At 43.2% G+C, this 26,971-nt stretch overlaps 1 protein-coding gene across 1 annotated transcript; it reads left to right on the forward strand.

The window, feature by feature from the left end:
* The first annotated feature begins 1,826 nt into the window (after positions 1 to 1,826).
* LOC120936093 (adhesion G-protein coupled receptor F3-like) lies at positions 1,827 to 23,579 on the forward strand. Its single transcript, XM_040348208.1, has 8 exons — positions 1,827 to 2,037; positions 2,161 to 2,301; positions 9,361 to 9,554; positions 11,490 to 11,681; positions 12,383 to 13,771; positions 18,016 to 18,057; positions 21,343 to 21,429; positions 23,145 to 23,579. The coding sequence occupies exons 1-8, from the start codon at positions 1,830 to 1,832 to the stop codon at positions 23,205 to 23,207; spliced, it is 2,316 nt and encodes a 771-aa protein (XP_040204142.1). The 5' UTR covers positions 1,827 to 1,829; the 3' UTR covers positions 23,208 to 23,579.
* The last annotated feature ends 3,392 nt before the right edge of the window (positions 23,580 to 26,971 follow it).

Raw genomic sequence — 26,971 nt, forward strand, 5'->3', positions numbered from 1 at the left:
CTCCTAATAGCAGGAACAACCTTACGCCGAAAAAGCCTAACGTAAACGACGTAAATAAATTGCGCCGGCCGTACGTAAGTTTGTGAATCGGCGTATCTAGGTAATTTGCATATTCTTTGCCGAAAACAACGGAAGCGCCCCTAGCGGCCAACGTAGTATTGCACACAATTATACGCCGCCACATTCAAGATACGTCGGCGGAGGAAGCCTATTTTTTGAGTGTATCTGCCTTTGAGAATCGGCGTAACGATACGCCAACTCAGATTTGAAATTACGGCGGCGTATCTGGAGATACGCCGCCTTAATAGCTACGTGAATCTAGCCCAATATTTTTAACTTTTTGCTATAATAAATATCCCATTTAAAAAAAAAAAAAAAAAAATCTCAGTTTAAGCCGATATGTTTTCTACATATTTTTGGTAAATAAAAAAAATCGCAATAAGCGTATAGTGATTGGTTTGCGCAAAATTTATAGAGGCTACAAAATAGGGGATAGAATTCTGACATTTTTTTTATTATTTTTTTTTTTACTAGTAATACGGCGATCTGCGAATTTTGTCAGGACTGCGATATTGCGGCGGACACATCGGACACTTTTGACACATTTTTTAGACCATTCACATTAATACAGCGAACAGCACTATAAAAATGCATTGATTACTGTATAAATGTGACTGGCAGGGAAGGGGTTAACACTAGGGGGCGAGGAAGGGGTTAAATGTGTATCCTGGGTGTGTTCTAACTGTTTGTGGAGGGGGACTGACTGGGGGAGGTGACCGATGCTGTGTCCCTATGTACAAGGGACACAGCATCTGTCTCCTCTCCCTGACAGGACAAGGAGCTCTGTGTTTACACACAGAGCTCCACGTCCCTGCTCTGTCATTGCTGATCGCGGGTACCCCGGCGGTCATCGCGGCCGCCAGGCACGCGCATCGGCATCTCAGGGACGCACCGCCGGTGCGCCCCCCAGTGGCCGGAGGACGCAAGGACGTCAAAAGACGTCCTCCCAGATTTATAGAGCCACCTTGAGGTCGTCTTTTGACTATGGCCCGGGGCTCAAGTAGTTAAAGGACAGTAAACTGGCCCTTTGTTTACAAAATTTGGAGACCCCTGGTCTATGTGTATGAGTGGTCCCTCCCAAGCAAGTACCTTGTCCAGGCCTTGCTTACCAGTATACCTTGCTTCACAAAGTAGGATAAAAATTGCAGGATGGGTTTGAGGGGGTGGGAGGGCGTTATTATTTGCACATGGTTTAGCTTCATCAGATTTGTTTTTGGCCAGACATGGGGAATGCATAGCTAATACCGTGTTTCCCCGAAAATAAGCCCGGGTCTTATATTAATTTTGGCAACAAAAGACACAGTAGGGCTTATTTTTGGGGTAGGTCTTACCATGTAATGTGCGGTCTTCTCTTCCCCTCTCTCAACCTGCCTGTTAGGAATCCCCAGTGTGAACTTAGTTAAAATGCTTGTAAAATCTTGTAATCCACTCTATTACTGTAGTATATAATGTACAATGTGTGTATTTCTGTAATATAATTGTACCAAATACCTTCGTTATAGCACCGCTCTGCGCTTTTGTGACCTGCCTGAGCTCTCTTCCCTGCATTTATGTTACAGAAACACACACATTGTGCATTGTGTACTACTGTAATAGAGTGGGTTATAGGATTTTAAACTAGGGCTTATTTTCGGGGTAGGGCTTATATTGCAGTCCTCCTGGAAAAATACGCTAGGTCTTATTTTAGGGGTAGGTTTTATTTTCGGAGAAACAGGGTAAAAGGGGATTGGACATTCTGATAGTGTTCCTTATGTCTTGCAGGGATATACATGTGTAGGTTTAAGTATCGCCATTTACAATGGCAGGCCAGTCACCCTGTGAAATTCCCTCTTCAGTCCCTGGACATCACCCCGAACCCTTTGCACGTCCTCCTTTGGAATAACTACACCAACTTCCCTGGGGTCACCGTTGAGTGCTGTATCTGGAATGATGGCAATTCCTACCACGTCTCCTGGGAGCCTGGCCACATCCTATCAGGTCAGAGCAACAGCGATTCTGAATATTTCGAGGAGGGAAGTGAATGTTGGGACCTTAGATTCATGATATTCCAGGCTTGTTCTAACATAACCTGTCTGACTTTTGTTTACCTATCTTATGTAGAGGCTGTGCTGCGAGGAGACCAGCACTGCTACTCCCTGTCCATAAATAGGGTGCCGGAGCAGGATACCTACTACAGATGTGTCTTCCAGGACAGCACAAAAAAAGCTGTAGAGTCTGGAGTTCATATTGCCGTTCTAAAAGGTTAGATCTGGATATATTTCACATCTAGAGATTGTGGGCTAGATTCAGAAAGATAAGCGTATCTTTCTGCGGGCGTAACGTATCTCAGATACGTTACGCCGCTGTAAATTAGGGCGCAAGTTCCGTATTCAGAAAGAACTTGCGCCCTAAAGTACGGCGGCGTAACGTATGTGGGCCGGCGTAAGCCCGCCTAATTCAAATGGGGATGATGTGGGCGTGTTTTATTTAAATGAATGGTGACCCCCGCGTATTTTACGTTTTTTACGAATGGCGCATGCCAGTGCGCATGCTCGAAATTCCGCCGCAAATCGTCATTGCTTTCGACGTGAACGTAAATTACGTCCAGCCCTATTCGCGAACGACTTACGCAAACAACGTAAAATGTTCAAAATTTGACGCGGGAACGACGTCCATACTTAACATAGGATACGCCTCATATAGCAGGGGTAACTTTCCGCCGGAAAAAGCCTAACGTAAATGACGTAAAAAATTGCGCCAGGCGGACGTACGTTTCTGAATCGGCGTAATTACCTAATTTGCATATTCCTCACGTAAATATACGGAAGCGCCACCTAGCGGCCAGTGTAAATATGCAGCCTAGGATACGACGGTGTAAGACACTTACGCCGGTCGGATCTTAGGGAAATCTATGCGTAACTGATTCTATGAATCAGGCGCATAGATACGACGCCGCAACTCAGAGATACAACGTCGTATCTGGAGATACGCCGTCGTATCTCGTACCTGAATCTAGCCCTGTATCATTAAATACAGAGGGCCAGATTCACATAGAAATGCGTTACGATGCGGCGGCGGCGTAACGTATCCCATTTACGTTACACCGCCGAAAGTTTACAGCATAAGTGCTTGATTCACAAAGCACTTACCTGTAAACTTGCGGCAGTGTAACGTAAATCCGCCCGGTGCAAGCCCGCCTAATTCAAATGGGTCGGGGACCATTTAAATTAGGCGCGTTCCCGCGCCGAACGTTCTGCGCATGCTCCATCCCTAAAATTACCCGACGTGCATTGCGCTAAATGACGTCGCAAGGACGTCATTGGTTTCGACGTTAACGTAAATGGCGTCCAGCGCCATTCACGGACGACTTACACAAACGACGTGAAATTTAAAAATTCAACGCGGGAACGACGGCCATACTTAACATTGCTTAGACCACCTAGAGGGCATGCTTAGTTTTACGCGACGCATCTCTACGGAAACTACGTAAATTTAGATCGACGGGCAAAGCGGACGTTCGTGAATCGCCATAACTAGTCATTTGCATATTCTACGCCGACCGCAATGGAATCGCCACCTAGCGGCCGGCCTAGAATTGCAGCCTCAGATCCGACGGTGTAACACAGTTACACCTGTCGGATCTTAGGGCTATCTATGCGTAACCTGATTCTATGAATCAGGCGCATAGATACGACAATCGTATCTCAGAGATACGACGGCGTATCTCTTTTGTGAATCTGGCCCAGAGAACATTATACAGTAAAGTGTATAGTGTAGTGGTTAAAGACTAATTCCAGGCATGATATATTTTATACATAGTTACATTGATCCAGCTTAGACCAATGTAAACAATGTATATACAGTGCCTTGAAAAAGTATTCATACCACTTAAAATTTTCCACATTTTGTCATGTTACAACCAAAAAAGTTAATGTATTTTATTGGGATTTTATGTGATAAACCACCTCAAAGTGGCACACAGTGTTAATTTTGGCAGCACATTTCGATTTAGTTTTAGTCTTAGGACTAAAATGGCATTTTAGTTGTATTTAGTCGAAATCTCCAATAGATTTTAGTCAACTAAAATTTACTAAGTTTTAATCGACTAAAATCTCCAGTACATTTTGGTAGACTAAACTTGTAATGCATTAGTTAACATTTCGCTACAATTTCCAATCTTATTACATACTACTGGAGTGAAAAATAGAATATGTTTGTGTAGCGCCCCTTTACTTTTAGAAAGGACGCTATTTTAAATTTAGTGGGGGAATGAGAGAGTTATGTTGCTCTCATTCTTGATTTTGTCAAATTTGGCTGTCGCCAAATCTGGATTGTTCTGTGGGTCAGTCTGCGTTCCAGGCATGCAGTTCCATCTCTGGGCGGCAGGTGGCGCCAGAGGGGGTCCAGGCGGAGCCGCTTCTTCCCAGTAGCCAATTGGAGGAGTTTTCCCTCGCGGGGCATGCTGGGGAAGGGTATTTCTATGGCGGAGGCCGTTGTTCTGGGTTCTTCGCGGGTTCCTGGTTCCAGGTGCGGCACCCACCTTTAGGGTGTGCGCACATCATGGGCCCCACCACTATGGCCTTCCTGACTTCGGGTCGCGTGCTACGCGGAGTTTCTGACTCTGGGCCCTCCTGGCTTGGAGCAACTGATGCTACCAAGGGGCCCCAGTGACTCACTGGGTCCCCGCCTTTATCGAGAAGATCCCAGGCTGTATGCTGTTCGGTGGGGATCGGCTTGACACTGACAGGTACACTCACACTGTCAACCCGGTGACCCTGACGTGATTTGCTGGGAGGATTCACTCTATCATTCAGCTTAACCTTGCACTAGGCCTGTGGCAGAGGTCTCAACATTTAATCAGAGCCAAGTCTGTGGCAGAGACTTGTTCCTCCCAGCAACCTTAAGTGGCGCTCTGGCTGCCAGGCCTGTGGCAGAGGTCTGTCCGGGGGCACTTCACCCACTCTGGCTGGAGTGGCGACGTACTGATACAATTACAGAAGACAGGACTGCTTTCCTTATCCAAAGCCTGATACTGCGAAGTTACTCTATTTTCATCAACCTTTCCTGTCTACCTCAAGTTGATGTTGGTCGTGTTGGGCCAGGAAAATAAAGCATTCAAAACCTTTAACTACAGATTGGACATTCGATTACTGCTCTGCTTACTACCTTCACCCCTAGACACTACATAGAGGTAACTTAATACGCTGATCCCAAATCAATCAGCGGCTCCTGAGGGGGTAGCGCTACATTATTATTTATGGTATTGAGGTATGAAAATGATAAATGGTTTTCAATTTTTTATACAAATAAATATGTGAAAAGTGTGGCGTGCATTTGTATTCAGCCCCCTTTACGCTGATACCCCTAACTAAAATCTAGTGGGACCAATTGCCTTCAGATGTCACCTAATTAGTAAAAAGAGTCCACCTGTGTGTAGTTTAATCTCAGTATAAATACAGCTGTTCTGTGAAGCCCTCAGAGAATCTTAGTGTTGCTGTGGTGTCAAGGATAAAGTTGTGGAGAAGTTTAAAGCAGGGTTAGGTTATAAAAAATATATCCCAAGCTTTGAACATCTCATGCAGCACTGTTTAATCCATCATCTGAAAATGGAAAGAGTATGGCACAACTGCACACCTACCAAGACATGGCCGTCCACCTAAATTGACAGGCCAGGCATGGAGAGCATTAATCAGAGAAGCAGCCAAGAGGCCCATGGTAACTCTGGAGGAGCTGCAGAGATCCACAGCTCAGGTGGGAGAATCTGACCACAGGACAACTATAAGTCGTGCACTCCACAAATCTGGCCTTTATGGAAAAGTGGCAAGAAGAAAGCCATTGTTGAAAGAAAGCCACAAGAAGTCCCATTTGCAGTTTGCGAGAAGCCATGTGGGGGACACAGCAAACATGTGGAAGAAGGTGGTCAGATGAGACCAAAATTCAACTATGTGTGGCGGAAAACTTACACTGTACATCACCCTGAACACACCATCCCCACCGTGAAACATGGTGGTGGCAGAATCACGTTGTGGGGATGCTTCAGTGGGGACAGGGAAGCTGGTCATAATTGATGGAGAGATGGATGGAGCCAAATACAGGGCAATCTTAGAAGAAAACCTGTTAGGCCCCGTACACACGACCGAGTTTCTCGGCAGAATTCAGCCAGAAACTCGGTCGGAGCTGGATTCTGGCGAGAAACTCGGTCGTGTGTACACTTTTCAGCGAGGAAGCCGACGAGGAACTCGTCGGGCCGAAAAGAGAACATGTTCTCTATTTTCTCGTTAGTCAATGGGAAAAGTCGGCCCGCCGAACTCGGCGGCTTCCACACTGAACTCGACGAGGAACTCGATGTGTTTGGCACGTCGAGTTCCTCGGTCGTGTGTACGGGGCCTCAGAGTCTGCAAAATTTGACTTGAGACTGGGGCAGAGGTTCACCTTCCAGCAGGACAACGACCCTAAACATACAGCCGGAGCTACAATGGAATGGTGTAGATCAAAGCATATTCATGTGTTAGAATGGCCCAAAGTCCAGACCTAAATCCGATTGAGAATCTGTGGAGGCAAGACTTTAAAATTGCTGTTCACAGACATTCTCCATCGAATCTAATAGACCTGGAGCTATTTTGCAAAGAAGAATGGGAAAATATTTCACTTTCTAGATGTGCAAAGCTGGTAGAGACATCCCCAAAAAGACTTGCAGCTGTAATTACAGTGAAAGGTGGTTCTACAAAGTATTGATTCAGGAGGACTGAATACAAATACACACCACACTTTTCAGATGTTTATTTGTAAAAAAAAATGAAAACCAGTTATCATTTTCCTTCCACTTCACAATTATGTGCCACTTTGTGTTGGTCTATCACATAAAATCCCAATAAAAAAACATTTATGTTTTTGGTTGTAACATGACAAAATGTGGAAAATGTCAAGGGGTATAAATACTTTTTCAAGACACTGTATCACACCTGACTGATGGAAACTGGAAATCAATAAAATACACACCGCTACTCTGTTTTGTTTTGTGATTTTTAACCACTTCAGCCCCGGAAGGATTTACCCCCTTCCTGACCAGAGCATTTTTTGCGATTCGGCACTACGTTGATTTAACTGACAATTGCGCGGTCGTGAAACGTTGCACCCTTTTTTTTCACACAAATAGAGCTTTCTCTTGGTGGTATTTGATCACCTCCATGGTTTTTTTTTTGCACTATAAACAATTTTGAAAAAAAAGCTATATTTTTTAGTTTTTGCTATAATAAATCCCCCCCCCCCCCAAAAAAAAAAAAAAAAATATATATATATATATATATATAAAAACAAATTTATTCCACAGTTTAGGCTGATATGTATTCTTCTACATATTTCTGGTAAAAGAAAAACTACTTTTTTTATTAGACTGGCCCCCCACATTACAATACGATTAAGGCTATTATTTTTTTTTTGATGCTGTACATACCTTTGTACAGCATAATCACCCGTGGCTTCGGGGTTGCGAGTCCCGCGGGAGTGGGCGTTCCTAACATGTCTGTGATTGACATTTTGACCAAAAACGAGCTCCCCCCGTCGCGTAAGCCGCGTCACGATTGGCAAAAGGAGCCGAACGGCGATGCGCATGCGCAGTATAGCGCCGACTCGCCGTTCGGCTCCTTTCGTCAACCGTGACGCGGCTTACGCGACGGGGGGGAGCTCGTTTTTGGTCAAAATGTCAATCACAGACATGTTAGGAATGCCCACTCCCGCGGGACTCGCAACCCCGAAGCAACGGGTGAATATGCTGTACAAAGGTATGTACAGCATCAAAAAAAAAATAATAGCCTTAATCGTATTGTAATGTGGGGGGCCAGTCTAATAAAAAAAAGTAGTTTTTAGGGTGAACCACCCCTTTAAGCTGCTGGCCTTTTAGTTTAGAAAGTTTAGGTAGACAAACCCACGTGGATGTATCTGCTCTCACTACTTCCATATCGGAGAACATTTCACAGCTGAACTTCTTGTTGGCACTGTTGTATTATACGTGTCCTATATGTCAAATGGGTAAAGCTAATGCTGACCATTGGTTATCTGAATTGTTGAACAATAAAAGCATTTAACTACAACACTACAACACTACAATTAGCCCAATATACAACAATAGTATCTCATTGTTTAGAGACAGTTGTACTGTATATATCAAACACAATACATACTCCTGTGAACTCCACTGGGTCCCATGCTCAGCAGTTGGCCTAATGCGTTCTGAACACAGGAGGTCAGGCCCTGAGCACAGGCACCAATCAGAGAATTATTTTCATTTTCTGAATGAATGCAAAGTGTTCTCTAATTGGAGGAAGTAGAGAATGTGACATCACTGCCCAACCTCTCTACCTCATCCAATCAGAAATCACTTTACATTCTTTCAGAAAACACAAAGCATTCTCTGAATAGTACCCATTCTGAATGGCTGAACCTCAAGTGGGGATCACTGGAGTAGCAGTGTTAATTTCAGTGATTTCCACCTTCTGGAGAGATCCCACAGGTGGGTTTATATATGGCATTATTGGTCCAAGCTGTAACAATATAAAAATATACCATATCTGGAATTCTTCTGTTCTTACTTTCCTGTAGGTTTATCCCTCGTTTGCTAGTTGAGCACCTTCCCATGTGCCTCTCTATTAGTCAGTGAGGCTGTCTGTCAAAAAAAGAAGAAATCACTCAAACCAGTGTTCCCATTAGAAGATTTCACCTAAGCCACTAGTCTGGTGACATCAGCATTTCTCATACTTTTCTGTCCTGTGACATTGGTCACCAGAACCAACAGAAAAGGTGAACTTCTCCAACAGAAACACAGACAGCAATAAACACCTGACATGGTTCTAACCCTTCACCACTCCACCCAAAGCTAGAAAAAAATGCTTTACTTTGAGCCTCTTTCTGTTGCACTACCACTCCTAGTTAATATAAAAATGTGCCCAGTTGGGCATGTTTGGTAAAAGGTGACTACAGTATGTGAATGACAACTGCATCTTCATTACAATAAATAACAAATGCAATTCAAATGTATTCTGTTGCATCAGGAACTGCACCCTTGCAGTGTGGATCAAGTGCAATATTCGCAATGCACACATTCTTGAAGTTGGCTGTAAATGTAAATGCAGCGACCAACTGCCTGGAAACCGAAGACGTTCAAGGGAAGAAGTATGTGACCATCACTCTTTGGTGTGCTGGTGACATACTTCTTGCCTTGCAGTGTGGATGATTCATAGGAATTGCGGGACATGGACATTGCCATTTACTTATTCTATCTGTTCTGTTAACCATTGTCTTCTATGGCGTGTGTTGTGTGTACAGGCCAAGATGCCTTCTGCTCAGCCGATAGTGATAAAGTATGGACCACCACCAAAGCTGGACATGAAGCTGAAATCCTTTGTCCTTCTGGTAAAAGAGGCAGAATAACCAGAAGCTGTTCCAAGAAGGGTCAGTGGGACATTCCAAAGAATAGCTGTGTGGATGTCAGGCTGCTTCGTCTGCTCCAGAAGGCCCAGGTGAGATAATTATTCATGGCTTCTGCTGGCCCAATGCTAAAATCACTCTTCCTGCTCCCGTCACCTCGCATTTCGGATAGAGTGTGTAAGAGTTTGAATTCCTCTCAGGCCCCTATTTTTTATTCTTGACGTTCTTTCCCCTAGTTGCATATGTGGTGGGGCAAATGGTAGTCACATGACTAACACATCACTCTCCCAGTCCCCATGAGAAAGTCACTGGAGCTCACATGACCACTGGTGCCATTTAAAGATTTGGGGCCAGATCCACATAGCTCGGTGTAATTTTAGGCAGGCGTAGTGTATCGTAGTTACGCTACGCCGCCGCTACTTTGAGAGGCAAGTGCTGTATTCACAAAGCACTTGCGTCTAAAGTTACGGCGGCGTAGCGTAAATGTGTCGGCGTAAGGGTGCGGAATTCAAATGACAAAGATGTGGGCGTGTTTTATGTATATTAACTGTGACCCCCACGTAAATGACGTTTCGATCGAACGACGCATGCGCCGTCCGTGGACGTATCCCAGTGCGCATGCTCCAAATGACGTCGGCAAATCGTCATGCTTTCGACGTGAACGTAATTACGGCCAGTCCCATTCACGGACGAGTTACGCAAACGACGTAAAATTTGAAAAATTCTACGCGGTTCCGACGTCCATACTTAAAATTGGCTGCGCCATGTTTTTGGTGGTTTATCTTTACGCCTGAAAACCCCTTACGTAAATGGCGTATCTTTACTGCGACGGCCGGGCGTACGTTCGTGAATAGGCGTATCTAGCTGATTTACATATTCTAGGCGTAAATCAGCGTACACGCCCCCAGCGGCCAGCGTAAATATGCAGTTGAGATACGACGGCGTAGGAGACTTACGCCGGCCATATCTTAGCAACATTTAAGCGTATCTCAGTTTGAGCATCCGCTTAAAGTTGCGACGGCGCGGATTCAGACTTACGACGGCGTATCTACTGATACGCCGGTCGTAAGTCTTTGTGGATCTGGCCCTATGTTTAAAGTGATAGTCAGCCAGAAGCCACAACCCAGAGCCTGTAATTTGGATAAAGAACTTTGGTATGGTTCTATGTTGTGGATGAAGGAGTATTGGGGGAAAATATTTAGGTCTAAAGCCTAAATGTAAAAAAAGGTTACTAACTAGGTAGCGTTTACCCACCAATTGGCATAGAGCTAAGGGAGAGGCCCATATATATTATGAGAGGGGAATTTCTGGGTCTAGAAGGGAAGAGGACAAGATGGAGGGGTAGTGTGGATCTCTTTTGGAGGGTACACATTGTGAAGCCTATAGCAGGGTACAATGGTACAGTTCTACTACTACCTTGGTACAGGAATGGTGTTGGTCAACTGTATGGGTCAATTAAAGTGGTGACTGGGTAGGCCCCTCAGGTACACCTGGGTACCCATGTCGCACTGGCCCCAGCTGTGGACCTGACCATTTGTTAATTGCATCTGGACTACTGTAGATAATAAGGGTCTTTGCAAGAAAATGTGTAGTGCTCCTAGCTTAAGGCCTGCAAGGATAACCACCAAGAGAATGTGTTAGGATCTGGGGGGGGGGGGCAAGGTAGTGCACAGTCCATTGCTACTGCGCAAGAGGCCCCTGTACCTTTAGGAATTGGCTTAATAACCTGGATGCTAGGGGCCCTTCAACATACAGACACCAAAATTCAGTGCTATTGCCATTTTATGGAATACCAGTGAACATCACAACACCGCTGAACCTACTAGCTCACCTAGTTAGCTCTATCTTCCACACATCATTACAGTGCAGGCACTCATATGGCAAGCCTTAGTTTTAACTTTCTGCTGTGGTTTCACAACATAAAAACAGATTTTAAGCAAAAGATGAAAACTCAACTGTAGTCTTAGGAATTATTCTCTAAATGTCATACTAACAATAGTTGTTTCTTTTCTTTGTGGTGTTCTCAGTGGGTCAGTGGTGGACTGGGAACTCCAGAGCTGGAGATCTCCGGGATGATCAAAACTTTAAGTAACCTAATTTTGTCAAGCCAAGGACATGTCAATAATTCCTGGGATATTTGTAATGTGGTAGAGACAATAAAGACAATCTCGCTGACTGCTTTGGACAACAACATCAAATTAAATTTTAGCATTGTGTCTGTAAGTATGTTTTATTTAATTATAGAAGTTTGTAGACTTAACATTGACAAACGTGATAGTAATATGAAAACTTTTTTCACTCCTTGGAAAAATTAGGGATGATGGGTATATGCTATCAAAAAGAGTCACACACCACACTCACCCACTTTAGGTCTAGGGGCTTGTTAAAGTAGAATTACTTACTTGTTCCTCTGCCATGCTAGAGAAGTCCCTACAGCATCTTCTCCGATATGTTCCAGCGATCTAAGGTCCTGCATTGGACATGATGCCAAGGGACAGTCTAGCACTGGAGCGTTGGGGAATGCCATCCGCTGAAGGAGCAGAGGATCAGATAAGTAAAATTGATTCTCCTCTTCTCTAGACTAAGCAAGAGGTTAACCCTTAGCAGTGTGTGTGCTCAGCCCCCTGCAAGGGATAATTGTTTTTTAATTTCCAGGCATTGGGCTTTAAACAGGACTTTCCCTAATGTGGTATATTAGGGATGAGGTTCAGATTTATTGCTACCATGGGATGCACCTCCATCGGGATGCATTGGATCTAACATTGTCCCTGAAGAACGTGACACAGTAAAGTCAGGACACCTAGGCTGCAGTCTATGCTGTCTTGACATAATTAGACAAAGGAATTTAAAATGGCACTAAAACACAAAAAGCAAGCATGGATTATAAATTGTAATTTTGAGTTTATTTCATCTGCTGTAGGGTCTTCTTGAAGTGTACAGTCAAATGTTGGATAAGAGTCTGGGGGCCATCTGGATGGATGTTCGTTATGAAGACCCAACCATTGCTCCCATCTTCATGCAGTCCATTGAAAACATAACTCAACTTTTTGAGCTAGATGAAAACAGTTTTAACTTTACCATTTACTACCCCAATGTTGAATTGGATGCTGTGATTCTTAGTAGCTCTGCATTGACTGGCTACAACAAAACTTTTAACACAACCCTGACCACAGAAGTCTACATGAAAATTTTTAAAATCCTTGACCAAGTCATGGTCGACAAACTCATGGTGACAAGTATGATGCTTAGGAATCTTGGGAAATTTCTTCCTCCTTATTTTGGAGATAGCGTTGAAGGACACCACCATTTTGTGAGCAATCGTCTTGTAATTAACAACGTTAGGATGAGTAGCCACAGTCTAAGACAAGTCAATTTAGATATTGTCTTTGGGAGAGTGATAAATCCCAGTTCATTGGAAGACGCTCTGCCACAATGTGTGTTTTGGGATTATTCTCTATTTGAGGGAGTTGGAGGGTGGTCAACAGAAGGATGTCTGACTTTCCTTGGACGTAACGTCACTCTATGCAGGTGTAACCATTTGACATCCATCTCTGTGCTGATGTCAATTGGTGTTCTCGAAGATGAATTTCTGGAAATTCTCAGCCAAATTGGTGTTAGTTTATCTATCTTAAGCCTGCTTATATCTATCACTGTCTATATTGTAGAGTGGAAGGTAGTTGTCAATAATGATATCTCCTTTTACCGTCAGACAGCTATGATCAATATTTTTCTGTCTATATTGATTGCTGATGTTTGGTTCTTGTCCTCAACCTTCATTTCAGAGAGTCAAGAAAACAAACTTTGTGTTGCAGCAGCTTTCTTTCAGCACCTGTTTTATTTAGCCTCGTTTTTCTGGATGTTGTTTCAGGGGCTTATTCTTTTTCACCAGTTGGTATTTTCCTTTCATCAGCTGGTGAGGAGCATTGTGATTCCCAGCATGGTGATTATCGGATACATTTGCCCCCTTGTCATTGCAATTGTGACAATAATTTTGGACTACCCCAAGAATGCATACATCAGAGAAGGGGATTGTTTTCTTAATGGTGAGAATGGAGCTGTGTTTGCCTTTTCTGGACCGGTTCTTCTTATCACGTTCATGAACTTTTTTATTGTTGGAGTTGTCATCTGGAGAATACTGAGGCCCCCTATGTCTGAAGACCAGGAAGAAGACAGAAAAGCCATGGTGGCCAGAGCCGTTGCAATCCTGTCATCAGTGCTTGGTGTGTCTTGGATACTGGGGACCTTAACACTAATAGAAGAAGCTCATGAGTTCTTCGAATATGCTTTTACAATCATCAACTCTTTCCAGGTATGTTTTTTAAAATTAATTACTTCAAAAAGAGAGATGAGCACTGGTTTTATAAATTGCAATGAAGCCTTGATGGGGAAGATACATATATTAAAATATGCACAAATCTTTCTAGATTTACAGGGTAAACCAAATTAATTCTCCTGGGCAGTGGACCGTCCAGTTCAGTTTGATTTAGGGGTGGGTTGCCACATCCAAACTCTCTGAGTTTCATCTCTACTGTACTACTACCTAATAAAGTATATATAAAGCCACTTTTTCATTTGTGAGATTTGCATTCACTGTAAACTCAACAGGACGTGAGAGGAAATCTTTCCAATGAAGGAAATCGGGGCCAAATTCACAGAGGAGATACGACGGCGTATCTCCTGATACACCGTCGTATCTCCTGTCGTATCTATGCGACTGATTCATAGAATAAGTTCCGTATAGATAACCCTAAGATCTGACAGGTGTAATTGAATTACACCGTCGGATCTTAGGATGCAATACTTCGGCCGCCGCTGGGGGGAGTTCGTGTCGTAATCCAGCGTCGGGTATGCAAATTAGCAGTTACGGCGATCCACAAAGGTTTTTCCCGTCGTTACGTCGGCGCTAGTAATTTTTTCCCGACGCAAAGTTAGGGCACCTTTAACATGGCTTAACTTTAGTCGAGCCATGTTAAAGTATGGCCGTTGTTCCCGGGTCGAATTTCAATTTTTTTTTGTTTTCGCGTAAGACGTCCGGGAATATGAATGGACGCTACACACGTCGCCGTTCTAAAAAATGACGTCACTGCGCGCAAAGCACGGCGGGAATTTCAAGACGGAGCATGCGCAGCACGTCCGGCGCGGGAGCGCGCCTAATTTAAATGGTGCCCGCCCCATTTGAATTGGGCGGGCTTGCGCCGGACGTGTTTACGATACACCGCCGCAAGTTTACAGGTAAGTGCTTTGTGGATCGGGCACTTACACTGAAAACTTGCGGCGGTGTAACGTAAACGGGTTACGTTACACGGCTGCAATTCTATGTGAATCTGGCCCTCTGTTCCTTCTCGGACAGTAGAGTTAAGACTTGTACACATGATCCAATTGTTGGCCAACGAAGTGCCCGATTTTTGTCTTAAGGGTGTGTGCCTGGATCTTGTCTTGCACACTAAGGATACACAATTTTCGTGCAACAAACATGAATGTAGTGACGTACTACAAGGAATTTTAGCTCTTGAGCACCCTTCTGCTAATTTCATGTATGGTGAGCATTGATTCCGAGCATGCGTGTTTGTACTTCCAACTTATGTGTGAAGGACTTGTGTATTGACCATCAAAAAAATCGAAAATTTACTAGCATGTCATCCAACATTTGTTGACAGAAAGTTGGACAACAATTGTTAAAAGGAGCGTACTAACGGTCAGATTTTAGGACAACAATCCCCTGCCAACAACTGGATCGTGTGTATGAGGCTTAAGTGTCCCTGTTGGAAGATTTTCCCTTTGGTCTTGTTCTAGTAACTACTCAAAATATGGATTTATGCTCACTTCCATTCTCCAGTGATGGCATTGTGATGATGATAGGATATTTTCAGAATGGAAATCTCCCCAACGGGGATACAGACAGTAATATAAACCTGTCAGTGACTCTAACCCCTCACTATTCTATCCAAACCTGTGAAACATTTTGCCTTTACAGTAGTTCTTCTTTTATTGATGTAGTTAATAATGACAATCCAGGGACATATTGGGAAGGGTGTTTGTGTTATGCCACTAAAAGCCCACTCCAGCCTTCTTTTTAGCTTTGGGTCCAAGTTAAGTGGATTGCCCTCATTTCTTGTTTTCTCCGCCACTCATTATCTGAACAGGAATTATGAAAAAATCTCCTTTAAATTGGGACAGACAGCTATATAGACCTAAAGAATGTTATAACCTTTCTCCACACTTGGGGGGGAAAAAAAGCAATTTATTGCTATTTGTTCACTTTCAGTCCATTCTGATTCCTGTGAAATAGACAGAAGTGAAGAGAAATCTCCAATATGGGAATGTAGACAGCATAGACTATTCCTCACTCTACAAAAAATAAAAAGGTTTGGCTGCAGTTGGACTTAACTGACAACACAGTTATCCTACCCAACTAACAGCACAGGACTCCCAGCCCATAATTTCTTGAGATACATCATCATTTAGAGCAGGGGGTCTCCAAACTGCGGCCCGAGAGCCAGATGTGGTCCTTTGATAGCCTTTTTGCGGCCCCTGGGGCACTATTCCTCCAACTTATATGAGGCACTATTCCTCCCACTGATATTAACAAGGGGGCACTATTTCTCCTACTAATATCAATGATGGGATACTTTTACTCCTACTCATAGGGGCCCTACTCCTTCTCCTACTGATAGGGGCCCTACTCCTCCTCCTACTGATAGGGGCCCTACTCCTCCTCCTACTGATAGGGGCCCTACTCCTCCTCCTACTGACCACCAACCCTGAGGCCACATTTATTCTCACTGGAGCTGGGTCCAGGACATTTTCTGCCCGTCCCCCCCCTGACCACAATCCGCCCCTCCTAAAGTTTGAAGGACAATAAAGTGCCCCTTTGTTTGAAAAGTTAGGAGACCCCTGATTTAGAGTATTTAATCACTTCCTGCCGGCCGTACGACTTTGTACGGCCGCAGTGTGGATGCCAATTGCCACTGGGGGGGCGCGCGAGCGCCGCCGCATCACTGAGATGCCAATGCGCATGCCTGGCGGCCGTGGTGTCCGCCAGGCACCCGCGATCGGCAGTTACACAGACAAGGACATGGATCTGTGTGTGTAAACACACAGATCCACGTCCTGTCAGGGAGAGAGGAGACCGATCTGTGTCCCTTGTACATAGGGACACAGATCGGTCACCTCCCACAGTCAGTCCCCTTCCCCCACAGTTAGAAACACTATGCAGGGTACACATTTAACCCCTTCCTCACCCTCTAGTGTTAACCCCTTCCCTGCCAGTCACATTTATACAGTAATTAGTGCATATTTATAGCACTGATCGCAGTATAAATGTGAATGATCCCAAAAATGTGTCAAAAGTGTCCGATGTGTCCGCCATAATGTCGCAGTCCCAATAAAAATCGCAGAACGCCGCCATTACTAGTAAAAAATAAAAATAATAAAAAATAATAATAATTCTGTCCCCTATTTTGTAGGTGCTATAACTTTTTGCGCAAACCAGTCGCTTATTGCGATTTTTTTTTTTTTACCAAAAATATGTAGAAGAATACGTATCGGCCTAGACTGAGAAAAAAAATATGTTTTTTTTTTTTAAATTGGGCTTTTTATTATAGCAACAAGTAAAAAATATTGAATATTTTTTCAAAATTGTCGCTTTTTTTTGTTTATAGCGCAAAAAATAAAAACTGCAGAGGTGATCAAATACCACCAAAAGAAAGCTCTACTTGTGGGGAAAAAAGGACGTAAATTTTGTTTGGGAGCCACGTCGCACAACCGCGCAATTGTCAGTTAAAGCGACGCAGTGCCGGAAGCTGAAATTTCACCTGGGCAGGAGGGGGGTATATGTGCCCAGTAAGCAAGTGGTTAAATAGTGACGTTCTACGGAAGTGGGAGAGACCACAATTCTAGGCATGGAAGAAGGATGAGTAAAATCTGGCCATAGACGGGTAGAATTAACGAACAAAAATTCTTAGGAAAATACTTAATTATGAATGAAAATTCTTAGGAAGAATGTTTTCAGAAAGTTTGTTTGTTTTTCTAATCATTAGTTCACATCAATGTCCATTTTCGACCAGAGTGATGAGAACATTTGAAGGAGCAGGAAGGAAAATTTTTCCCTGAATGACTTTCTAACAGTGTACGTGATTTTGTTTGGTAAAGTCCATTCATTCCTAAATCAAATGTTAAAAGCAAACAAAACATTTTGAACATTTGAAGGTTTTGAGAATTTTCATATGAATTTTCATAAGACTTTTCCTAAGAATTTTCATTCAAAATTCTATACATCTATGGCCAGCTGAGGAGAACTGAGAAGTGGTCCAAAAAAGCACCCTTTTAGAAGTTTCATTTAGGGGCGGGAGACTTTTAAAATAATCTGGATATCCAACCTGGCCAAATGAATTGCACCAGTGGGCTGTACGGTTCAATTTGTGAACTACTCACACATCTCCGTGAAAATTTCATGCTGCATAAGAAAGAGACTTTAACTGGAACCACTCAAAGTAACTATGTATGTTTCTATAATGTGACATATTTGCTAAAATATTTTTTTTTTCTTTTTAGGGTGTTTTTATTATGATATTTGGGTGCCTTTTGGATAAAAAGGTGAGTTAAGAAAATGGGCGTAATAACGGCAGACAAGATACAAAAAACATAGTAGTACTAGTACATATACAAAATAAAAAGACAGACGTGGGTCTACTTCTTCCTTGTAGATGTAACATTTGAAAGGTAAAACCTTTAGGAAGTGAAGCCTGTTAAGAACTATGGGCCAGATTCATGAATATTTACGGCGGCGTATCGTATCCCGTTTACGTTACGCCGCCGCAAGTTTCCAGCGTAAGTGCTTGATTCACAAAGCACTTGCGTGTAAACTTTCGGTGGCGTAGCGTAAAGCCGTCCGGCGCAAGCCCGCCTAATTCAAATGGGGCGTGTACCATTTAAATTAGGCGCGTTCCTGCGCCGAACGTTCTGCGCATGCCCTGTTAGGAATTTTCCCGCCATGCTCTGCGCGAAATTATGGCGCCCGACGTGTTTTTTTGAACGGCGACGTGCGTAACGTAATTTCGTATTCCCGGACGTCTTATGCAAAAAAAAAAAAAATTTTTTAATTCGACGCAGGAACGACGGCCATACTTTAACATGGATGGTGTAATTTTAATTCTAAATCGCACTCTTAACTTTACGACGGGAAAAACCGACGTAAGAGAATGCGACAAACGCGCGTACCTTCGTGGATCGCCGCAAACAGCTAATTTGCATACCCGACGCTGGAAAACGACGCAAACTCCACCCAGCGGCCGCCGGAGAATTACACCTACGATCCGAAGGCGTATGAAGCCGTACGCCTGTCGGATCTTAGCCAAAATCCATCGTATCTTTGTTTGTGAATTACAAATAAAGATACGACGTGGCAAATTTGAAAGTACGCCGGAGTATCAGCAGATACTCCGGCGTACTTTTTCTGTGAATCTGGCCCTATGTCGTTCCTGTGTGGTTAAGCCCCATCTAGCCATTGCATGCAATGCAGATTGATCACCAATAGTCTGTAGGTTTCCTGATAGGCAATCTCGTGGGCCGTAAGGTATACCAGGAGTTACCCTGCCAAACAAGTTCCATCCGTACCTTCAATGGCTCTTATCTCTGCATCTGGTGAAAGCCATTTGCTATTAGATTGCAATACAGTATACCCATGTGTGTGTAAAATATAAAACAACACAAAGGACTTTGCAGAACATCATCTTTTAATACCAGTATAATAAAACACTACATACAAATCGGAAGCAAAACAAACATGTCCATAGCATGACCCTCAACATTTGGTTGTACCAGTTCTACCATCTACTGCTGGCAAGAGGTGAGGGAGTGCCAAGAACAAAAACAATTGTAATGGAGACTTTATACAGTCAGCCTTAAGCAGGGCTTTTTTTCAGCGGGAACGCGGGTGAACGCAGTTCCGGCACCTCCTGGACTTACTGTATGTAATGACAAGGGGTGCTGGGGTGTGCTGCAGGGTATTGATGATCACTGCTGGGGCATCTATACTAGCTGGAAGGCATCTATTTTTGAAGGGGGCGGTCTATTGTTGCTGGTGGAAGATCTTAAGTTGCTGGGGGGATCAGTTGTTGCTGAAAGAGATCTACTGTTGTGGGAAGGGGTCTATTGTTGGCTGATGGCTGCTGGAGAGTCTGTTAATGCTGGCTGTGTAGAGATCTGTTGATGCTGCCGGGAGTCTATTGTTGCTGGGGGGGGGGGGGATTTTTTCGTGGGTTGATCCTTTGCTGTTAGCAGGGTCTATTGTTGCTGGCTGCAGGGGATCCGGCTTTTCTTGATATCATTACCAAATTCCATACAAATTACTTAAAAAAAATGATACTTGGTTCTGTATTGTCTGGGAGATGGGTAGGAGGATGGAACCAAGGGACGCTGCTCGGAGGTGGGTAGGGGACTGAGAAAGGGGGTGACTCGGAAAGGGGGAGTTCCTGCACCCATTGTCTGAGAAAAAAGACACCCCAAGAGGAGAAGTAGTTTTAAGGTGCTACGACTTCATCACTGGTGTGCTGTCATGTTTGCCTGCCCTGACCTGAGATCCGCTCTGCCCTGGATTGCCTGTATGCTTCTTTCATTAAGTCTCTTAAACCCAGTAGTTCCCAAAGGCCCCTAGATATGGCCAGCAGTCCACTGCTGCCTGTGACACACATAACCAGAGAGTATGAACCTTTATGCTTGGGTTTTATCCAGACTATAGTTCTCCTTGTCAACTAGTGTTTATTGAATGTTGTGGAAAGGACATCATGTTGCAAGGAATAAGAAACGTAGTAGAGATTGGTATGATCAATGACAATTTTTCATTCTTCAGTCACAGTCCATTGAACCAAAAAAGGAAGTCCGAAAGGTCGCACATCAAAGCAAAACAATGTGAGAAGGTATAGGACAGCCTCATCCCGGGCGCCAACCTTACACCCTCTCACAGGGTGTTGCTGTGATGTGCGACTTTTAGGACTTACTTTCCTGACTGTATGTTTTGAGCTATTACGAGTTCTGCCCTTGTCGGCAATCCTAGGGGTTTGTCGTGAAGACCTGGTGGAGCCTTGAGCAGCACCTGTGATTTTTGTTGTGGTTCACCAGTCCATTGAATGCTTAACTGGTTGTGGTGGGATTTGAAGATATTCATGCTGTTGTAAAAGGGTTCATTTAGCAGCAACAAAGATGTATGCCAAGGGCTTCAACTGTAGGTATTTGTTTCCATCCGAAAAAAAGTACAAACACCATAACACAACATTAGCAGAAGTTGCCCAAAGGGTGGCGCTAAAGAGCTGAAAAAGCACACAGTTTTGTGTATGTTGGCTGAAAAGTTTCTGCCATCTGTATGCATACCAAGTTCACGGCCAACGCCCTTTGGACAAAATTCCAAGGGTTTGTCGGGTGGAAATCCAATCGTGTGTGTACGAGGCTTAAGACTGTAGACATTAGTTGGTAGCCATTGACCCAGCATCTCTACTCAATGTGTTGCAGATCTAATTTAGGCTTGGTTCACATATATGCGAATTGAATGCGGGTTTCTCGGCATCCAATTCACGACAGGCGAGTGTGACTGGCTCTCAATGGAGCCGGTTCAAACAGGTCCGGGGGCGGCGGCAGAGCGCATTGGAAAAGGGTCCTGTGTGTGTTGGGAATTCAGGCAAAAATTCAGACCTGAACCCCACCTAAATCGGTGTACAGACACGCACTAGACCCCATGCTGGGAACCACAGCTGGAGATATGTGAATCCAGCCTTAGGCAGATTGGTAAAATGTTCTTGGCTGAAATTGAGGATTGACGCATTTTGTGCAGCATGTAAAATAATTTGATCTTTACCTAGATCTTTAGCAATCTTGTTTTGTCCACAGGCGAGGGAAGCAATTTCTGAAAGACTTCCAAAATTTCTGGCTATATTTCCATCACTTAGCTGCTGTGAATGTAGCTCTTACAATCTGGTAAGTAATTCAGATTTGGTCTTCTCCACTTGATAGTTTGGATATAGAAAGATCGTACCTTGGAGGGAGGGTCTGTCTGATAAAATATGGTTTTCCTGCAAGGCTTTCTAGAATTACACCTTGATGTAAGTCTAGGCTACATCCTCCTTAATCATCTATATAGTTTTTGTTGGAAGTCCCAGAATTGTATGTGTTTCCGCCTTTCTAAACGAAGCATCAAGGTAATTCAGATTTGGTCTTAAAGGTCATCTCCACTTGATAGTTTGGATATAGAAAGATCGTACCTTGGAGGGAGGGTCTGTCTGATGAAAAATGGTTTTCCTGCAAGGCTTTCTAGAATTACACCTTGATGTAAGTCTAGGTTACATACTCCTTAATCGTCTATATAGTTTTTGTTGGAAGTCCCAGAATTTTATGTGTTTCCACCTTTCTAAATGAAGTATCAAAGTGTAACTCAAGCAATTTTTATTTATTTTTTTCATTTAGTTTAGAATTCTCAGTCAGGTTTTTACTGGCTATTTTTTTTTCACTTTGGGGAGATTAGCCCTTGCCTGCTGTTCTGGAAACAGGAATTTGTCAGTAGAACTGGGGAAGTTAGAACCTCTGTCAATATTTAACTGCTGCCTTTGTCCATGTTTGAAATTTCCCCTCACTTCTTGTCCAGGTTGCATTGTTGTCGAGAAGTTAACAGAAATGTCCCCAATGGGCACACAAGCAGAAAAATAAATCAGAGATTCTTAAGGCCCCTACACACAACTGTGTGATGGAAGGGTTTTGTTGGAAAATCCAAACATTTGTATGCTCCATCGGACAATTGTTGTTGGATTTTCCTACAACAAATGTTGGATAGCATGCTTACAAATTTTTCGACAACAAATGTGTGCCGTCGGAATATCCAAGCGTGTGTGCACAAGTCCTTCGGAAAAAAAATACAAAAAGTACAAACACACATGCTCCGAACCAATGCTAACCATAAGACAACATTAGCAGAAGTTGTCCAAAGTGTGGCGCTAAAGAGCAGAAAAACCACGTAGTTTCGTAAATGTTGGTTGTAAAAGTTCTGCCGTCTGTATGCAGAACAAGTTCACGGTTGACTTTTTCAGCCAACATTCACAAAACTATGTAGTTTTTCTTCTCTTTAGCGCCACCCTTTAGGCAAGTTCTGCTAATGTTGTCTTATGATTAGCATTGGTTCGGAGCATCCGTATTTGTACTTTGGATTTTAGTCTGAAGGACTTGTGTACACACGATCAGATAATCCGACGGCACACATTTATTGTCGGGCAATTTGAGACCATGGCCATCCAACATTTGTTGTCAGAACATTTGTTCCGACAACAATTGTCCGATGGAGCATACAGACAGTCAGATTATCCGCACATAACCCTTCCATCGCACAATTGTTGTCGGAATACCCGACCGTGTGTACGAGGCTTTAGACTAGAGATGGTGGTTGTTGGACCTTAGCCATTAGGTCAGGTCCAGGTGACAATGTGAAACTAAATCATAGAGCGGCACAAAAGCAGTTTTTCGGGATAATATTAAATAATAATAATATAATATATAAAAGCAGGTATGTTGTAATGTCTGCCCTTTTACAAGTACAAATTTTAAATAAATTACATAGAGCAATATATTATATATGATAATGCTACGTCTGCAAATTATGTTTTGCTGTAACATTGCAGCTATGGTACTTTTTCATATCATTACAGGAGCAGAATCAAGACTTGGCTGTGTACAGTGTGGAGACCTACCGAAAGATAGAGGACAGCTGAAAACAGTGGCAGTCATCATATATGAGTGGCATTTATGTCACACTTGTCACAGTCCTGGCGGTCTTGAACAGTATGTGGACAGAAGGACAATACACCAGTTATTTTTTCTGGATAAATATTTTGTTAAGGACATGGCAAGAAGCATTTTCAGCAAGTATGGCATCTAGCTGTGCTCCTACCTCAAAAGGCTTTGACGTGTACTATATGCTTTTCTGATCTGAATCTGTATGTTTACGGAAATATGTTTTATATGCGGATTTATGTTTATATATGCCAAGAGTTCAGCTTTAAAGGATACAAATAAATGCAGCTCTCTATTCAGTTATTTTGTTTTTTATTTATCTGTAAGTACTTGAATTTGGCTTGGTATTGGCTTCTTGCAGTCTACTGTACAGTAGAGCTTGGAGAGGTGCAGGGACAGAATCAGCATGCTGATAGGTGGCCAAAAGATTGGCTTCCACTTCCACTATCCTGTCGCAGGGTGGGAGCGTAATGCCGCGTACACACGATCAGGCTTTTGCCCGGCCAAAATCACATTGGAATTTTAACGGAATTCCATCGGAAAAATGTGTTCTATATCTAAAGTCTAAATGTTTTTTTTGGTTTTCTTTGTCTGAATTTCTCACTTCCTGTTCCTCCTCAGTAAGCCGTTCTGGCTGACTAACCCCCAACCAGAATGGCTCGGATGATGGAGGCAAGCTTACTGAGGAGAAACAGGAAGTGAGAAATTCAGACAAAGAAAACAACAAAAAAAAACATTTAGAAGGGAAATCGAAGGAAAAGGTAAGTGAACAACCAACAATGCACTAGCTTAAAGGAACCCATTTAGAAAAAAAAAAACCTTTACAACCCCTTTAATATGTGGCAAAAGGATTCCCAGAACCCTATGGGGTAGCCGATGAGCCAGCACAGTAGTCTTTTTTTGGGGGCTGGTCCTGTCGATTTGAGTTAATGGAAAACTATACTATGTGTGAGGTTGCAATTTTGCTTTTATTTTTTAAATGTTTTTAAAGTGTTATACCGTTTTGTTTCTATTCACCTTAGTTATTAAACCACACAGTGTGTGATCTTACCTTCAGCAGCACCCCGAAATCCAAATACAGTGAACATTTCCTAAATGTCCAAATGCCAGGGCCAAACATTGTCCCATGAGGGCATGCCAAGCCCCATGCAAATACAGACAGCTGGTATTTGCAGAATATTTTGTATAGGCTGCAGCAGTAGATGGAGGAATGCAGTGAAGGTGGGATGCGGCGCAGTGGACGCCTGGGCGTGGGCGGTACCATGTTTATTCATCAGTGACCCCAGCCGGGAAACACTGCAGTGTGGAGCGTGCGCACCAGTAGCATTGATCGCATGGTATGCTTTTTCCAACTCATATGTGAGCTTATAATATATTATGACTGCTTGCTTAAACTTGATATCCAGAAAGCCCATGACATACAAGGGGAGTAATGTCAGTCCTCCCTATGTCACCATGCCGCACCACCCACAGATCTACATTTTAAAATGGTTAATAAATAAATAAAAAATAAAAAAAAATTGATATCACTTAAGGACCGCCTAACGCCAATATACGTTGGCAGAATGTACGTGATTGTTAACCACTTCCCTACCACCTCATTGTGAAATGATGGCGGCAGGGACCCCTTCTCGATCCGGGTGGACGTCATATGACGTCCTGCGTTCCCGGCGATCTAGGGCGCGCGCCCGCGGCGACGCTCGGGACCCGGCGCGGGTGCCCTGCGGCCACGATTGCCGGTAATCACGGCAGGAGTGTGGATCTGTATGTGTAAACACACAGATCCACCTCCTGTCAGCGGTGAGGAGACCAATGTGTGTTCCCAGTACAGAGGAACACACATCGGTCTCCTCCCCTTGAGAGTCCCCTGCCCCCTACAGTTATAACACATCTTAGGGACACATATTAACCCCTTCCTTGCCCCCTAGTGGTTAACCCCTTCCCTGCCAGTCACATTTACACAGTAATCAATGCATATTTATAGCATTAATCGCTGCATAAATGTGAATGGTCCCAAAAACGTGTCAAAAGTGTCCGATGTGTTCGCCGCAATGTCACGGTGACAGTAAAAAAAAAAAAAAAAAAAAAAAATCACAAATCGCCGCCAATACTAGTAAAAAAAATTATAAAATAAAAATGCCATAAATCTATCACCTATTTTGTAGACGCTATAACTTTTGCGCAAACCAATCAATATATGATTATTGGGATTTTTTTTACCAAAAATATGTAGAAGAATACGTATCGGCCTAAACTGAGGAAAATTTTTTTTTTTTTAAAAATTGTGATATTTATTAAATAAGTAAAACATAGTATTTTTTTTTAATCGTCGCTCTTCTTTTGTTTATAGCGCAAAAAATAAAAACCGCAGAGATGATCAAATACCACCAAAAGAAAGCTCTATTTGTGGGAAAAAAATGATAAAAAAATTGTTTGGGTACAGTGTAGCATGACCGCGCAATTGTCATTCAAAGTGCGACAGTGCTGAAAGCTGAAAATTGGCTTGGGCAGGAAGGTGCGTAAGTGCCCGGTATGGAAGCGGTTAAATGCCCAGCCATGGGTCGCGAAGCTCCGTGACCGCGGGACCCGATCGCCGCCGAAGACCCGCGATCGGTTACAGGAGCTGAAGAACGAGGAGAGGTATATGTAAACAAACCTTCCCCGTTCTTCACTGTGGCGCTGTCATTGATCGTCTGTTCCCTGATATAGGGAAAGGCGATCAATGACGTCACACGTCCAGCCCCGCCCCCTACAGTTAGATACACATATGAGGTCACACTTAACCCCTTCAGCGCCCCCTTGTGGTTAACTCCCAAACTGCAATTGTAATTTTCACAGTAAACAATGCATTTGTATAGCACTTTTTGCTGTGAAAATGACAATGGTCCCAAAAATGTGTCAAAATTGTCCGATGTGTCCGCCATAATGTCGGTCACAAAAAAAAAAAAAAAAAACGCTGATTGCCGCCATTAGTAGTAAAAAAAAAAAATATATATATTAAATAAAAATGTAATAAAACTATCCCCTATTTTGCGCAAACCAATCGATAAACGCGGGGGTATTTTTTATAGCAAAAAATATTGCATTTTTTTAAAAAAATTTCGCTCTATTTTTGTTTATAGCACAAAAAATAAAAAAACGCAGAGGTGATCAAATACCACCAAAAGAAAGCTCTATTTATGGGGGGGGGGGGGAGGACGGCAATTTTGTTTGGGAGCCACGCGCAATTGTCAGTTAAAGCGACACAGTGTCGAATTGCATAATGGTCCGGGTCTTAAGTGGCTAAACTCAACAAGAAAAAAAAAAAGAAAAAAAGAAACATATATATATATATATATAATAAATAAATAAACACACACAATTTATTTTTTTCTTGCCGAGTTTAACTTCGATATAGATTTTTCTTTTTTTAATTAACCATTTTAAAATGTAGATCTGTGGGTGGTGCATGGTGACATAGGGAGGACAGAGATTTTTTGAGAATCGTGATCTTTATTCCAAGCAAAAGAAACGCGGTTCTCATTTTTTCCAAAATCGTGCAGCTCTACTTCTACACCAGGGGGCCAGTTTACGGTCCCTCAGACTTTAGGGGGGGCCAGACTGTGTCCACTGGGAGTAGAAAAGGTACCGACAGTCAGTGAGGAAAAACAATGCCCCATCCTCAACATCAATGGGAGGAATCGTGCCGCATCATTGGCGTCATTGAGAGGAATTGTGCCCTAACATTGATAGCATTGTGCCC

The sequence above is a fragment of the Rana temporaria genome, chromosome 4, assembly GCF_905171775.1.
Source record: "Rana temporaria chromosome 4, aRanTem1.1, whole genome shotgun sequence".
NCBI classification, from domain to species: Eukaryota; Metazoa; Chordata; class Amphibia; order Anura; family Ranidae; genus Rana; species Rana temporaria.

Coding starts and splice junctions, on each gene's coding strand:
- LOC120936093 (XM_040348208.1), top strand. CDS start 1,830: ATGTGTAGGTTTAAGTATCGCCATTTACAATGGCAGGCCAGTCACCCT. Junction 9,555..11,489: donor GTCTGCTCCAGAAGGCCCAG/GTGAGATAATTA, acceptor TGGTGTTCTCAG/TGGGTCAGTGGTGGACTGGG. Junction 13,772..18,015: donor CAATCATCAACTCTTTCCAG/GTATGTTTTTTA, acceptor TTTTCTTTTTAG/GGTGTTTTTATTATGATATT.